The 16,526-nt window shown below is 40.1% G+C and overlaps 1 protein-coding gene across 1 annotated transcript in view; it reads right to left on the bottom strand.

Moving 5' to 3' along the window:
- The window catches only part of LOC127489194 (vomeronasal type-2 receptor 116-like), a 43,835-nt gene extending 29,871 nt beyond the window's left edge, over positions 1-13,964 (bottom strand). The window contains exons 1-2 of the mRNA XM_089316309.1: positions 13,719-13,964; positions 12,378-12,593 (exon numbers count right to left, since the gene is read on the bottom strand). Of these exons, the coding sequence (XP_089172435.1) occupies positions 12,378-12,593; positions 13,719-13,964 (462 nt within the window). The remainder of the gene's footprint in view (positions 1-12,377; positions 12,594-13,718) is intronic.
- Between the last annotated feature and the right edge of the window lie 2,562 nt (positions 13,965-16,526).

Here is a 16,526-nt window from a genome sequence, read left to right as displayed (position 1 = left end):
GACTGCAGCATAGGGAGATTACTGATGCCATAAACAGGAGTGTCAATTTGTTAAGTCAACAACAGGAGTCACTGTGCACTTACTCCTCATGTAGGATCTCTGTCTTTAATGTGCTGTACATTGTGATTTAATGCTATAAGTAGTACTCAAATAGTATTTTTCACTTTATGTTTCTGTGTGGGAGCAAACTTTGAAATCTTTACTTAATATATGCTAAACTGATCTTCTGTATGTAAAGAGAATTGAAAATGAATCTGGATGTGAATGGAAGGGGAGAGGGATTGGGACAAGGGAGGGTTGCGGGTGGGAGGGAAGTTATGGGGAGGGGAAGCCATTGTAATCCATAAGCTGTACTTTGGAAATGTATATTCATTAAATAAAAGTTAAAAAAAGAGAGCTGAAGTGGTCTCTGCACAGATATAAAAAATACTAATATTAGAATGTGCTAATCATTTAGTGGTGATACATTGAAGAATACAGAAAAAATTCATAAATTTTCACATGGAAATATTATTAAATATATTGAGACATATTTGAGAAATCCAAATATCCTCATGGTTATAAAAATAATTCTCAATATATTTATTGTGATTAACAATTTTTAGATAACTTTTACCAAATTTTCATATAAGAAGGAAACTCTTTTCTCAACCCCTGTGGAGAATAGGAAAAATGGAAAAATTGTGTGTCTTCTACAGGAACATCTTGAGTTGATTGATCAATTACTGAAATTGTAAGACACTGCTGTTGAAATAAATTCACACATTTGAAATCTCAAACAGCATAAATCCAACAGTATTTTTAAATGGGTAACTTCATGCCCAAAGCATTGCATGTAATGTAATTCAGTTTATAGTCCCTGAAAAAATAGTAATAATGACTAGCATTCCTGAAGAAAAGCATTTAATTTAATCTAGGAGATCTAAGAATTGTAAACAAAGAACAAAACAGCTCAAAAATACCAAAAAGAAGGATCTTCTTTTAATCCTGAAGAGTATTGACAGAATGCTAAAATCATGGAAGTTATGGTTGAAGATTGGATAAAAAATTGAAGAAGCAATGCAACTTCTGCAGGAAATTACCCAGGAGGCTCTGCTCCATGCACATTATCAAAAAAGAAGGCATGCAACTACTAAAAGAGAAGATATACAAGTGGCATCATTTGCAACTGATATTTGGATGTTGTAATGAAATCAGCGAATCAGTAACTGAGTTAAGTAGTACTGGAGTACAAGATTAAACACACAGAACAGTTGTTTTGTTTATGAATTCTGGATAATGAAGATTCTTAAAAAAGGTTTATTTGTTTATTTCAAATCAGAGTTACACATACACTGGAGATGCAAAGAGAGTGGAAGAGTTCTTTCATCCAATAGTTCACTCCCCAATTGGCTGCAATGCCTAGGATCTACACTGATCTGAAGCCAGAAGCCAGGAGCTTCTTGCCAGTCTCCCACGTGGTTGCAGGGGCATCTTCTACTGCTTTCCCAGGCATAGCAGAGAGCTGGATAAGAAGTGGAGCACTGCCTTCTACTGTGTCCTGGGCTTCCTGGGCTCCTTGGCCATGGCCATCTTCACTGTGGCTTTCCTAGCCAGGAATCTGCCTGACAAGTTCAATGAAGCCAAGTTCTGATGTTCAGCATGCTGGTGTTCTGCAGTGTCTGGGTGACCTTCCTGCCTGTCTACCACAGCACCAAGGGGAAGGTCATGGTGGCTGTGGAGATCTTCTCCATCTTGGCCTCTGGTGCAGGGCTCCTGGGCTGCATCTTTGTCCCCAAGTGCTACATTATTCTCTTCAGACCTGAGAAGAATGCTTTGAGAGGGTTAAGGGATAGAATAGTTTCCAAGGAAACAGATGTTCTAAAGAGTAGCTCTTAAGGCTCTTGCAGTTTTCAATGGAGAGTAAGATTTATAAAACCGATTTTTGCATTCTGATGTTATAAAACAACTTGCACAATGTAACCTCCTCATGAACAATTTACACTTCTCTTACAATGTTGTTGTTCTGAAGAACCAATGCACAGAAAATAAAGGGAGAGTGGGAGAAACCTTCCATCTGGTGAGAGACTCTGAGGATATCTGCAGTGGTCCAGCGCTGTTTCATGCCAATGCAAGGAGCTTAACTCAGGTGTCCATGTCAGTGTCAGGGATGGAAAGAATAGGCCATCTTCCCCTGCTTTTTCTGGGTGAGTAACCTGGAGGTGATCTGCAAATAGAGAAACCAAGGGAGGAAATGGCACCCACATGGAATGTTGGGGATTCAGGTGATGGTTAAATCCACTGTACTCCCACACTGGCCCCAATAGTCCTCTTTTCAAAATAATACTGTGTACAAATTGCTTAGCCTGGGTTTTATGCTCACAAACACAAATCCATCTAAGATAAACGCTCTCCTTAAATTTTTCATTTCTGTATTTTAATTTTCAACTCATCAACCTTGTAATATTCATATTTTAATAAAAGAGTTACACATTTGTTGACTTTTTTCATTCATTTTTTAACTTTTATTTGATAAATATAAATTTCCAAAGTACAGCTTTTGGATTACAGTGGCTTCCCCCCCCATAACTTCCCTCCAACTCGCAACCCTCCCATCTCCCGCTCCCTCTCCCATCCCATTCACATCAAGATTCATTTTCAATTATCTTTATATACAGAAGATCAGTTTAGCATATATTAAGTAAAGATTTCAACAGTTTGTACCCACACAGAAACACAAAGTGTAAAGTATTGTTTGAGTACTAGTTATAGCATTAAATCACAATGTAAAGCACATTAAGGAAAGAGATCCTACATGAGGAGTAAGTGACTCCTGTTGTTGCCTTAACAAATTGGCACTCTTGTTTATGGCATCAGTAGTCACCCGAGGCTCTTGTCATGAGTTGCCAAGGCTATGGAAGCCTTTTGTGTTTGCCAACTCTGATCATATTTAGACAAGGTCATAGTCAATGTGGAAGTTCTCTCCTCCCTTCAGAAAAAGGTACCTCCTTTTGGATGGCTTGTTCTTTCCACTGGGATCTCACTCACAGAGATCTTTCATTTAGGTCAATTTTTAGCACAGTTTCTTGGCTTTCCATGTCTGAAATACTCTCATGAGCTTTTTAGGCAGATCTGAATGCCTTAAGGACTGATTCTGAGGCCAGAGTGCTGTTTAGGACATCATTAAGTCTATATTAATTTCAGCTTTATAATATAGTAGGAATATTTTCAGTGCAATCATTAGACATGTTAAATCATCTTAACGTGTATAATGCAATTTTCAGAAGCTCCTTAATTATGTATCATTTCATAAAGGTATAATCATTCTCCAAGCTTTCATTATACATAGAAGTGATTTTGCAAACTTCTTTTCCGTCTGTTCATTTCTCTTTATTATCAATATGGTTTTAGATTTTCTTTTGCTTGTTCCAGACATTAGAAAGTGATTTTTATATCTTGAGCAGAAAACAATTCAATAAAATTAACAATTTCAAAGTGCAGTAATGGCATTTGGGCCATTCACACCATTGTGCAACAATTATCTCTATATTTTAATCACTTAAAATCAAGTTCCTTATCCATTAATGGTCACTCTCAGTTCCTTCTCTTGCTGGTCACACAAGCACCAATTTGTTTCTGTTTCCATGGATTTAACGGTCCTGAGTGTTTATATAAATCAAATATTGGACTCATGGATTTAGGTGACCTTTCATTTTAAATGGCATTTTCACGGGTCATCTACATTATTGCAAGGGTCTACATTTTTCATGACAAACTGATAATTGTGTCTCCAGTTAACCATATACTGACTTGTGTGTTGTTTCCATCTTTGGCTGTTTGGAGACAAACACTGATGTACAAGAGATTTTTGATATTTTCTGATTTTTGTGTGTACTATTAGGTGTGGAATGTTTGGGTCATAAGTGAATTTTATGTTGAATTAGTTAAGGAGGTGACAACTGTCTTACATACATTATGTGTTGTAGCTTTCTCACTATCATGGTTTTAAGGTTCCAAGTTACCTATGGCATCTCCATCATTGAAAAATTTCATAATTTATTGTAGCCCTGGAGTGGATGTGATATGGAGTCTCCTTCTGGTGTGGAATGTTTTCTCCATACTTCTTGCTGATTAGGATCCTTTGTAATGCCCTTAGTCATATATTTACCTGTACAGAAACTTTCATCATATCCTATTCCCGTTTTTCATGAATTATTTATATTTTGTTGTTAAATCTGCTTTTTAAAACATATATTTTATTGTTTGTAAGTTGCTCAATGTGTTTATATTTCCAATTTTAGTTGAGGTATACAAGTCTCATAAATTTCATATATACAGATTTAGGAAGATAGTGATACTCCCCTCCTAACCCTCCCTCCTGTCCACACTGTCAGGCATTTCCATCCTCCCTCTCCTATTCCCATGCTTAATTTTTTAAAGAACTCTTTTCTAGTTTACTTTATGCTCATGAGATTAACCCTACCATATGTAAAGTGTTTGACAAACTGTAGGAAGAAACCAACACTATTCCTCAGAAATAGAGACAAAGACTATAAACAAACATGGATTCTCAAAGTGTCAATTTCACTCCAATACATTGCATTGTAAGCATTTGTGTTAGGTAAGGGGACACATATGTACATGTCTTTTCTGATACTGGCTTATTTCTTTAAGTATCATGGTTTCTAGTTGCATCAATGTTGTTGCTAAAGAAAGGATTTCTTGTTTTTAAACCTCTGCTTAATATTCTTAGAGTGTATATACCATGGTTTCTTTATCCAGTCATCAGTAGATGGATGCCTGGGTTGATTCCATATCCTAGCTATTTTGAATTGAGCTTCAATGGACATGAAAAAGGTGACCCTTTTTCATGCTGACTTCATTTTTTGGGTAAATTCCTAGGAGTCAGTTGACTGGGTCTTATGGCAGATCTACTTGCAGCTCTTGGAGATTTCTATACTGTCTTCCACAGTGCTGCATCAGTTTACATTCTCAGCATCTGTGGATTAGGGTACCTTCTTCCCCAAATCCTCTCCAACATAGGTTGTTTGCAGATTTCTGTATGAGAGCCATTCTGACAGATGAGGTGGACCTGATTATGGTTTCATTTCCCTGATGGCTAGTGGTCCTGAGCATTTTTTCAAGTGTCTTTGGCCACTTCAGTTTCTTTTTAATAAATGCATGTCAAAGTCCTTTCCCATTAATTAACTGGATGTTTGGATTTTTGTTGTTGAGTTCCTTTCACTCTTACAGGGAACTGGATGAGATGTGAAGCAGCCTGGACTAGATCCATTGATTTATGGGTTGCCAACACTCAAGGTGGAAACTTAACATACTACACCACAACACAGCTCCAGTTTCCATTATTATTTTTTTTAAAGATTTATTTTATTTATTTGAAAGACAGAGTTACAGAGAGAGGTAGAGCCAGAGAGAGAGCTCTTCCATCCATTGGTTCACTCCCCAGATGGCTGCAATGGCTAGAGCTGTGCCAATCCAAATCCAGGAGCCAGGAGCTTCTCGCAGGTCTCCCACATGGCTGCAGGGGCCCTAGGACTTGAGCCATCTTCCACTGCTATCTCAGGCCACAGCAAAGAGCTGGAATGGAAGAGGAGCAGCCAGGGCTCGAACTGGTGCCCATATGGGATGCCGGCACTTCAGGCCACAGCTTTAATCTGATGTGCCACAGTGCTGGTCCCCAGTTTCTATTATTCTTAAAAGATAAGTGGAGAAGCACAAGATTAGGCTAATTTCAACCACTTTTTGAAAGCCATTTCCCCAATTGAAGCATCTTTTTTTAACTTGTATTTAATGAATATAAATTTCCAAAGTACAGCTTATGGATTACAATGTCTCCCACCCCCCCACATAACTTTCCTCCCACCCACAAATTGCCAATGTCCCCTGCCTGATTCTAGGTCTAGAACGTCCAGGGGTCCCTGAAGGAGTGGAATGTGTCAGCCTAGGGAGAAATGAGAGACACACTCACTGCAAGGCTGATGGCATGGCTCTTGTTCTCAAGCACCAGACTTCATTTTCATATCATGTCACATACTGATTCTTTCTTTTACAATAAAAAGTCTGATGTTCATTGACCTTGCATATTGTGCTGCCTCTAGATTCTATGTCTACATCTAGTTACAATTTCTTTGACTTTCTAGGGCATATTCAGAGCACGGGTTACAAACACAGACAGATGCGAGAAAATGGGCTGCCCACAGAAGCCCAGGCCTGAGTGCTTCAAGCTATGCAGAAATTAATTACAGAAGCTAGAGTATTACCTTCCTAATCTAATCTTTACTAGAATTCCAAATGTTCAAAGCAGGCCCTTTTTTAAAATGTATCCCCTCTTTTGCAGTTCTTTCTATAACACTTTAATTCTTTACTGTACTTACCTAAAGGTTCACTTAGACCTATTCCACAGTTTTGACATCCTAACCATTGTTGTATTTGTAGAACATATTGAATTAAAGCTTTAATAACATTTATCTTTATTTAGTGGGATGTATATACCGGGGAGCCTATTGCCTTTTAATTCTTTTCCACAAACACACCAACTTTGCATAAAGCATTAACCCCTTCTCGTACACTAACTAATTCTGCTTGATTAAAATTCTACAAAGCAAAGGACATTTTGGGGATTATGAGACTAAGCATTATTCCCTAAAGTTAGGAATACAGTAATGATTAGCAGGAACACCAGGAAGCTCCAGCTTTCTCATGCAGAGTGTAATTTCAAACAAACTTAAAACTATCAAGAGGACCACAGCTGTCGTTCTCATGCCTTGCTGAGACAGACCTTCTGCTGTGACCTCTTTAGCCAGCTGAAGTTGCCTTGGCCTTGCGAGTCCCCATTGACTCCAATACAGTAGACAGTTCCTAACAGAATTATTTCTTTCTCCCCAAAGCCTCCAACAGAGTCTTCATCTCCTATAGCCTGAGAGGCATTTGGGTGGGAGATATCATAACTTTATGTGGTTGTCTCAGAACATAGGAATACTTGCTGAGTCACACTCAATTGTGTATGAGTAGCCATTAGCAGGTGTGCATCTTTTAATATACAAGTCAGTTGAGGTCTAAGATTGCTTGCATTTTAAAATTGTGTGCATGTGTGTATGTGTGTGTGTAAATGTATATTATCATTTTGATTACATTATGGAGATACAGAATAATCATTTCCTCCATGATATCAGTAGATGATAATCAATTCACATGTTTCCAGGTTCTTAAGTTATTTTACAGTTGTGATTAACACTTACTAGTACTGTGATATTTTAGTCTATGTATGCAACATATCCAGAGTACATTCATAGAAAATTGAAGGAACTTAGACGATTGAACTGTTTTAATTCAGATGCTTAATAAAGGCAATTGAACTGTCTTAATTCAGATGCTTAATAAAGGCAAAGCACCAGTGGTGACTGGATGAAAAATCTCAAATTATTAGACTTTCTGTTTTACAACAGGTGAAATTTACAAAATATTTGAGCAGAATACTAGAACTGTCTTATATGTTTCCAACTTCTTTAGCTACCCTCCATTGATAACAACTCATGATAATAGGATAGTAGGATAAAATGAAGAATTGATGAGCCACTTGGGACACATCACTTTGCCTAAAGTTCCTAGTTTACCTTGGGGTTGCTTTTTTTTGTTGCATAATCCACAGGTTTTGACAGTGAAGTAATGATACGTATTCTCCATGATGGTATCCTACAGAGGAGTCCTGAAAGTCACTTGCACTCCAGAGACATAGTTATCTATAGGGTGTTCTCCTGCCCTTGGTAGTTGTAGTGGTGAGAATAGAGATGATTTCCAGCTGATTTCTCTGCTTTCAGGTGAAAATGGGGACTTGCTCACTTAGGTCCCAAGTCCTCATAAGGGCATAAATGGGAAATACCCATGGTTGTAGGTGTAAATCTTCATGGAATTAGTGTGGATATTAGAACATTGGGGAAAGGTGTCACATAGATACGTGGCCGTCAAGATACATTGAAGTTCGTGTATCAATTAGTAATCTCTGAATTGAAAGTGATGACTGGTTCCACAGTACTTGGGGAACGTGTATTTGTGGGTATCTGTGTGTACAGGATTGCTATGAGATCTTTGTGGGAAACAAGGAAAAGTCCGATGGCTGCCCTGGATACTGGGTGTGTGGGGCTACCCCTTCCTCTTTTGTCCTTTGGGGAGTCTGATGCTTGAAGGTTCTTGGCTAACTCCTGACTGAGATTGGCCCTTCCAGATTCTCACCCATTGCACACTGTGATGCAATCCACTTGCATCATCCCAAATGGCAAAGTTTTTGGATCAAATCTAACAGAAGTTCCTCTGTGGGATCTTGCTAACCATAAACTTTGATGACATCAAGGCACCTGGGTATGGAAAGGATGGGATAAAAATGTTCTCCATCTTGTATTTTTCACCTGGACATAAGACCTCAGCTGCAGAGCCCTAGGGAAGAAAAGCTTCCAAACTCCAGGGAAGGATAGGAGGCTTGACAGAAAGGAGTCAGAAGGAAAACCAGTAGAATATTCACTCCAGTCCAGCAGAAACTCACACAGATTTGCATACACACATGAAGAGAAACACAGTATGTGTATGTAGCTGCCTGACACTGAAGGTTCCAAAACAACTGAGTTATAGGGTTTTGCACAAATTTCTTTTTCTTTAACTTTTATTTAATGAATATAAATTTCCAAAGTACAGCTTATGGATTACAGTGGCTTCCCCCTCCATAACTTCCCTCCCACCCGCAACCCTCCCCTTTCACGCTCCCTCTCCCCTTCCATTCACATCAAGGTTCATTTTCAATTCTCTTTATATACAGAAGATCACTTTAGAATACATTAAGTAAAGATTACAAGAGTTTGCTCCCACACAGAAACATAAAGTGAAAAATACTATTGAGTACTAGTTATAGCATTAAATCACAATGTATAGCACATTAAAGACAGAGATCCTACATGAGGAGTAAGTGACTCCTGTTGTTGACTTTACAAATTGACACTCTTGTTTATGGCCTCAGTAATCACCCTAGGTTCTTGTCATGAGTTGCCAAGGCTATGGAAGCCTTTTGAGTTCACCGACTCTGATCATATTTAGACAAGATCGTAGTCAGAGTGGAGGTTCTCTCCCCCCTTCAGAGAAAGTTAACTCCTTCTTTGATGACCCGTTCTTTCCACTGGAATCTCACTCGCGGAGATCTTTCATTTACTTTTTTTTTCCCCCAGAGTGTCTTGGCTTTCCATGCCTGAAATACTCTCATGGGCTCTTCAGCCAGATCCGCATGCCTTAAGGGCTGATTCTGAGGCCAGAGTGCTGTTTAGGACATCTGCCATTCTATGGTTCTGCTGTGTATGTCACTTCCCATGTTGAATCATTCGCTCCCTTTTTGATTCTATCAGCTAGTGTTTGCAGACACTAGTCTTGTTTATGTGATCCCTTTGACTCTTAGTCCTATCATTATGATCAACTGTGAATAGAAATTGATCACTGGGACTAGTGAGATGGCATTGGTACATGCCACCTTGATGGGATTGAATTGGAATCCCATGGTATGTTTCTAACTCTACCATTTGGGGCAAGTCAGCTTGAGTATGTCCCAAATTGCACATCTCTTCCCTCTCTTATTCACACTCTTATATTTAACAGCGATCACTTTTCAGTTAAGTTTCAACACTTAAGAAGACTTGTGTATTGATTACAGTATCCAACCAAAAGTATTAAGTAGAACAAACAAAATACTAAGAAGGATAACATATTAAGTTGTTCATCAACAGTAAGGGTAAGGGCTGTTCAAGCCACCACTTCTCATAGTGTTCATTTCACTTTAACAGGTTTTCTTTTTGGTGCTCAGTTAGTTTTCACCTATCAGGGAGAACATATTATATTTGTCCCTTTTGGACTTGCTTTCTTCACTCAGCATAATGTTTTCCAAATTCTTAATAGGGATCACTTTTCAGTTAAAATTTAAACACCTAAGAATAATTGTGTGTTAATTACAGAGTACAACCAATGGTACTAGGACAAAAAATTTACTAAAAGGTATAAAGTATTACATTGTACATCAACCATCAGGACAAGAGCTGATCAAGTCACTGTTTCTCATAGTGTCCTTTTCACTTCAACATGTTTCGCCTTTGGTGCTCAGTTAGTTGTGGCCGATCAGGGAGAACATATGATATTTGTCCTTTGGGACTGGCTTAGTTAACTCAGCATGATGTTTTCCAGATTACTCCATCTTGTTGAAAATGACCGGGTTTCATTGTTTTTGAGGGCTGTATAGTATTCTATAGAGTACATGTCCCATAATTTCTTTATCCAGTCTACTGTTGATGGGCATTTGTGTTGGTTCCAGGTCTTAGCTATTGTGAATTGAGCTGCAATAAACATTAATGTGCAGACAGCTTGTTTGTTTGCCAATTTCATTTCCTTTGGTTAAATTCCAAGGAGTGGGATGGCTGGGTTGAATGGTAGGGTTATCTTCAGGTTTTGAGCAATCTCCAGACTGACTTCCATAGTGGCTTAACCAGTTTGCATTCCCACCAACAGTGGGTTAGTGTCCCTTTTTCCCCACATCCTCTCCAGCATCTGTTGTTGGTAGATTTCTGTATGTGAGCCATTCTAACTGGGGTGAGGTGAAACCTCACTGTGGTTTTGATTTGCATTTCCCTGATTGCTAGTGACCTTGAACATTTTTTCATGTGTCTGTTGGCCATTTGGATTTCCTCTTTTGAAAAATGTCTATTGAGGTCCTTGGCCCATCTCTTAAGTGGGTTGTTTGTTTTGATCTTGTGGAGTTTCTTGATTTCTTTGTAGATTCTGGTTATCAACCCTTTATCTGTTGCATAGTTTGCAAATATTTTTTCCCCATTCTGTTGGTTGCCTCTTCACTTTCCTGTTTCTTTTCAAGTACAGAAACTTCTCAATTTGATGCAATCCCAAATGTCGATTTTGGCATTGACTGCCTGTGGTTCTGGGGTATTTTCCAAGAAGTCTTTGCCGGTACCTATATCTTGCAGGGTTTTTCCAATGCTCTCTAATAATTTGATGGTGTCGGGTCATACATTTAGATCTTTAATCCATGTTGGTTGAATTTTTGTGTATGGTGAAAGGTAGGGGTCTTGATTCATGATTCTGCACGTGGAAATCCAATTTTCCCAGAACCATTTATTGAATAGACTGTCCTTATTCCAGGGATTGGTTTTGGATCCTTGATCAAATATGACTTGGCTGTAGATGTTTGTATTGATTTCTGGTGTTTCAATTCTGTTCCATTGGTCTATCCATCTGTTTCTGTACCAGTACCATGCTGTTTTGATTACAACTGCCCTGTAGTATGTCCTGAAGTCTGGTATTGTGATGCCTCCGGCTTTGTTTTTGTTGGACAATGCAGGCGTACACCTTCCGGATAGGTTAACGCCTGCGAGACCTCGGAGACACCAGACGCGTTTATCGGCTTTTCAGCTTCCACTTTATTTTTCAGCAGACTCACGTTACATGTCGCGAATGCCCGCCGTCTTCGCCTCCTCCAACCCTCTTATATCTCCCGCCCACTGTCCACCTCTTTATATATGATTCATGGAAAACATGTTACCAACTCAGCAAGAGTAAGTGTGGGAAACATGCAATAACAGGATGCTTAAAGTCAAAACAGGATCTTGCAATTAGCAACGGGCATGGTGGAAAAAAACCAGCACTAAACTTCTTTTCGGGAGGGGCCCAGCTGGCCAGGCTGTCCCATTCCCTGACATCTCCCCCTTATTTCTTTGCAAAATTGAGTGGTACTGTGCCTGTCTTAGGTGACCAAGAGCATCTATCAGGCTTACCCGTCATTGGCACATGAACATGAGGTGTGGAGGGAGCGTTCATGCCCTGTCTTAGGTTGCCTTGAAGACCTCTCAGAACTTACCCATCTTTGACTACCATTCCAGCAGATTCAGCCACACCTGAATCTGTCCGTTTTGCATGGGGTACTGGTTATTGAATGCTAGCTGGCTTGTTTAACCACCATTTGTGTATTAACAGCCCTTGCAAGATCTGAACAATAATTGATCCTGTTGTAAGCACAATAAGAGCCAACCCTATAATAACGGCCCATTGTTTAATTGGATTCCAACTACCATTTAACATGCTACCCAAAAGACAGGACTGATTAGCAGCAAATGAAAAGTGGTTGTAGGGGTAGGTGGTAACACAAACTGCAGTAGTTCGAATAACACAGGGTATGCCAACCAGGCCTAATCTTACAATAAATCTGTTCATTAACAGCTGAATAGCAGTATATCATCAAGTGCCTGGGCGGTAGATCTTGTGATGCTATCAAGTGTGGACAGTGTGGAGGTTTGGCTCACGGCCATGCCAATAGCGGCCTAACCAGCTGATAACGCCGCAATTACTGCAACGACGACCACGGTGACTCCAAAGTCTCTCCTGTGTCGAACAGCCATAGAGAAGTCCTTCTCAGACACCACAACTGGTACAGGAACCCAAATAGGAATCCACACAACCACCAGTGTTTCCGCTTCACTTAATTTTCCTTTAACACATGAGGAAATAACTCCTGTAGTGCAAGTATTATTAGTAGCATTACAGTGATACCAAAAGAAGGGAGGCTGAAGAAAAACAGGGGATGATCGTTGGGTGACGAAAAGGCAAATCAAGACAGCTGGAGAATTGGGGGTGCCTGGGGAGTGCAAGAAGGAAGTGGATTGGTAGGAGGGTAAGGAGCAAATGGCCTGTGACACTCCTGGCACCTGAGAGGTAGCGACTCAGATCAAAAGGCTATAAGTTTCCCTGTAATATTGGCTCTGTAAGAACTACCTGGCTCATTCCAGTTGATAACATCTCCCATGGAATAAGTGGCCACATTAATACATGGCATAGGAAAGCCGGTATAATTATAACCACAAAGATCTGCACCAAACTTAGGCTTATGGAAGCATAGCGCTCCCGAAAGGTGGATGGATAAGTTAACCTGGCCCTGATGGGAAGAATTGACAAGACTGTTGTAAGGCACTCCGAATCTTTCACCTATGGTAGAGTTATGCAAATACACAACTGGCAGAAGGTTAGAAGAGTTAGAAACAGGGAGAGGGAGAGGTAGGGCTCTCAAGAGACCCCAATACTCATCCAGTTTGGCCATCATCGGTGACAGTGGTATCATTATTAGTAGGAGTAGGATCATGATCATCTTGCCACTCTATTGTTCTTGTCCGTCTTTCTGGAGTCCAGATTGGATTTTTTTCTTCCTGTGGGAGAAAACAAACAGCGCCTCGTACCCTTCTTATTAATGGGTATGGGCCTTTCCATTTGTTATCTTGTGGGTCTTTCCACATAATCATTTTTCTAACGTGTGGCTGAGCTTCTGTCGGTTCATGGGGTTTATTACTATTGGGGGTCTGTTCCAAGATTACATGACGTTCTGCCGGGGTGAGACCATCAGCTTTTTTATTTAAAAAATTTATGGTAAGTAAGGCGAGGTTGAGAATGTCTTTAGGGGAACGGGATAGTGCCCCTATTCCCCCTTTTTGTTTTAATACAAAGTTTTTCAGATACAGATTAGTGCGTTCCACAACAGCTTGTCCAGTAGGGTTATATGGGATGCCGGTTAAATGAGAGATATGAAAAGTTGCTAAAAACTCAGCAAAAGCCTTAGAAGTATAAGCAGGTCCATTATCAGTTTTTATTATATTAGGAATTCCCCAAGAAGCAAAACATTGTAACATATGTTGCATTACATGGGAGGTGGACTCTTTGGTGGCGGCGGTAGCCATAACCACTGCTGAGTAAGTATCCACCATAACATGGACACAGGATAGCTTGCCAAAGGCAGGGATATGCGTTACATCCATTTGCCAAATGTGACATGGATAAAGGCCCCAGGGATTAGCTCCAGTGGGCATAGTAACAGGCTGATGAATAACACATTTTTCGCAATTTTGGACAATAGATTTAGCTTTACGAATAGGGATATTAAACCTCATACTTAAAGTCTTACTATTAACATGCCAAAGTTTGTGATATTCTGTTGCCTGTTCCATGGCAGTGCAAGCTAAAAGGAAGCGGGAATGTTGATCCGCAAGGGCGTTTCCCACGGTGAGAGGACCTGGCAGGGAGGTATGTGCTCTAATATGGATGATAAAAATGGAATCTGATCTCCTAAATAAAGCGTGCTGAACAAGCTCAAAATAAGGAAACACTGTAGAACTTTTGGATATTAACGAAGGGGAGCCTAGCCTCTTAACAACATTAACAACATATAAGCTATCAGAAATGATATTAAGAGGACCCTCAACCATATTTAATAACTTAGCCACTACATTTAGCTCTGCATGTTGAGGTGAGGGAGATACAGTAACTGCATGATGCACCTGACCTTGTAAAATAGCCACCCCGGTACCTCCTTTTGCTCCATCAGTAAAAGCTATGGGTGCTTTGGGAATGGGATTAGAATAAACTCTTTTAAAATAGTGTAAGGGTACCATGTCACAAAATCTAATAAAGGGATGATTGGGATAATGGTTATCTACACTTATGTCAAGGGTGATGGTGATGTGGGACCATTGCCAAGTTTCCTTAGCCCACTCCTGAATGACTACAGACTCTAATGGAAGAATGCAGGACTGTGGTCTTCTCCCTGCAATTTCTACCACTCGGTGGATGGCTTGTAAAACTAAATTTCCCATAGCCTCCGCATAGGAGGTAATAGATCTGGGCATATGGTTATGTGGGTATATAAACAACAATGGTCCTTCTTGCCAGAGTAAAGCATAAGGATAATGACTTTGTATGAACACCAAAATACTTAGGGGCATAGTGGGGTCACACCGCTGCATAGCGGTGCTCTTAAGGTGCTGTTAAAAATTTTTTAATACTGCTTTTGCCTCCTTTGTAAGTTGTCTGGGTGAATTTAGGCATGCATCGCCTTCCAGAAGTCAGAACAAAGGGTGCATTTCTTCAGTAGTCATTTTACAATAAGGCCAAATCCAGTTTAAATTTCCACACAATTTTTGTAAGTCATTTAAGGTTTTAACATGATGAGTGGAGATATTAAAATCAAGAGGCTTTACTGTGGTAGGGGTAATCCGTAGTCCTAAATATTGTACTGCAGGAACTCGTTGAATCTTTTCAGGGGATAAGATAAGATTATAATTGTTTAGGGATTGCTCTAATGCAAAGAAGGATTTATCTAATTCTTCCTGGTTAAGAGCAGCCAATAGAATATCATCCATGTAGTGTACTATTGTCATTTGTGGAAATAATTTTCTTACAGGTGCAATAGCCTTAGCAACATATATTTGACATAATGTGGGACTATTAGTCATTCCTTGTGGCAATACCGTCCATTCAAAACGAGCATTGGGTCCTATATGATTTATAGAGGGAATTGTAAAGGCAAAACGTTGTCTATCTTCCTTGGCTAGGGGGATAGAGAAAAAACAATCCTTTATATCAACTACTATTAGTTTCCATTCTCTAGGTAGCATGGTTAAAACGGGGAGGCCGGGTTGAGTGGCCCCCATAGGTTGCATTTGTTTATTTATAGCTCTTAAATCATGAAGTGGGTGATATTTACCTGATTTCTTTTTAATCACAAAGATAGGAGTATTCCAAGGAGAAGTAGATGGCTGAAGATGTCCTGCCCCTAATTGTTCCTCTACTAAGGTTTTTACAGCAGCCAATTTTTCTTCTGTAAGGGGCCACTGCGAAATCCACACTGGCTTAGAGGAGAGCCAAGTTATAGGGATTGGCTGCAGTGCGGTGGCCCCTCCTGGAAACCCAGTCCATGCCTGTCCTTTTCTCCTTTTGGACTAATGGGCGTTGTAATACCCTGTTCCCTAGCTCCCAGGCCTCCACCTTTATATCCCATTCGTGTCATGATGTTCCACACAGCCTGTGATCCTTGTTGTTTTCCCTTTTCATTAGTCAAGGTAAGTCTTAGTTCCTGTAGGACGTCTCGTCCCCACAGGGTAACTGGCAGCTTACAGATATATGGTTGGAACTGTCCAGAATGGCCTTCATTGTCGGTCCAAGTGAGGATGCTGGCACTCCTAGGTGGAGCATTGGTAGTACCCAACCCTACCAGTGTATTCTCTGACTCTTGTGTTGGCCAGGAGGGAGGCCAGTCATCTGCGGCTATCCTACTTACATCAGCCCCAGTATCTAACAAGCCTTGTATTGTTTTTCCCTGAATGACAAGAGGCCAAAGTGGTCTGTTTTCCAATGATAAGGAGAGTGCTGCAAAATTACTTCCTTGTTTAGCTCTCTGATCTCTAATTTTTTCCCAGCATAGTAGTTGTGCTAGGGGTCTGTCATTATCTACGATAGCTGCACCTAAGGTGGCTGGAATGATAACTTTAGGTTTGCATGTGGGGAAAGTTACTATTGCTGCCTGAATTTGGAGTCCACGCTGAAAATTGGTGGCTCGTCCAATCACTAGTCCGAAGCCAGTATTGGGAAGAGAATTTTTAGTAGGGACTACATCAATGATTTGAGGACCCATAGCTGGAGTTAATATTTGAGACTCCGTTGGCCGCAATTCGAAA

Source organism: Oryctolagus cuniculus, chromosome 16, assembly GCF_051225735.1.
Source record: "Oryctolagus cuniculus isolate XC-2025 breed Fujian yellow rabbit chromosome 16, ASM5122573v1, whole genome shotgun sequence".
Classification (NCBI taxonomy): domain Eukaryota; kingdom Metazoa; phylum Chordata; class Mammalia; order Lagomorpha; family Leporidae; genus Oryctolagus; species Oryctolagus cuniculus.
The sequence above is the reverse complement of the archived record's forward strand: the minus strand, read 5'-3'. Positions and strand labels throughout refer to the sequence as shown.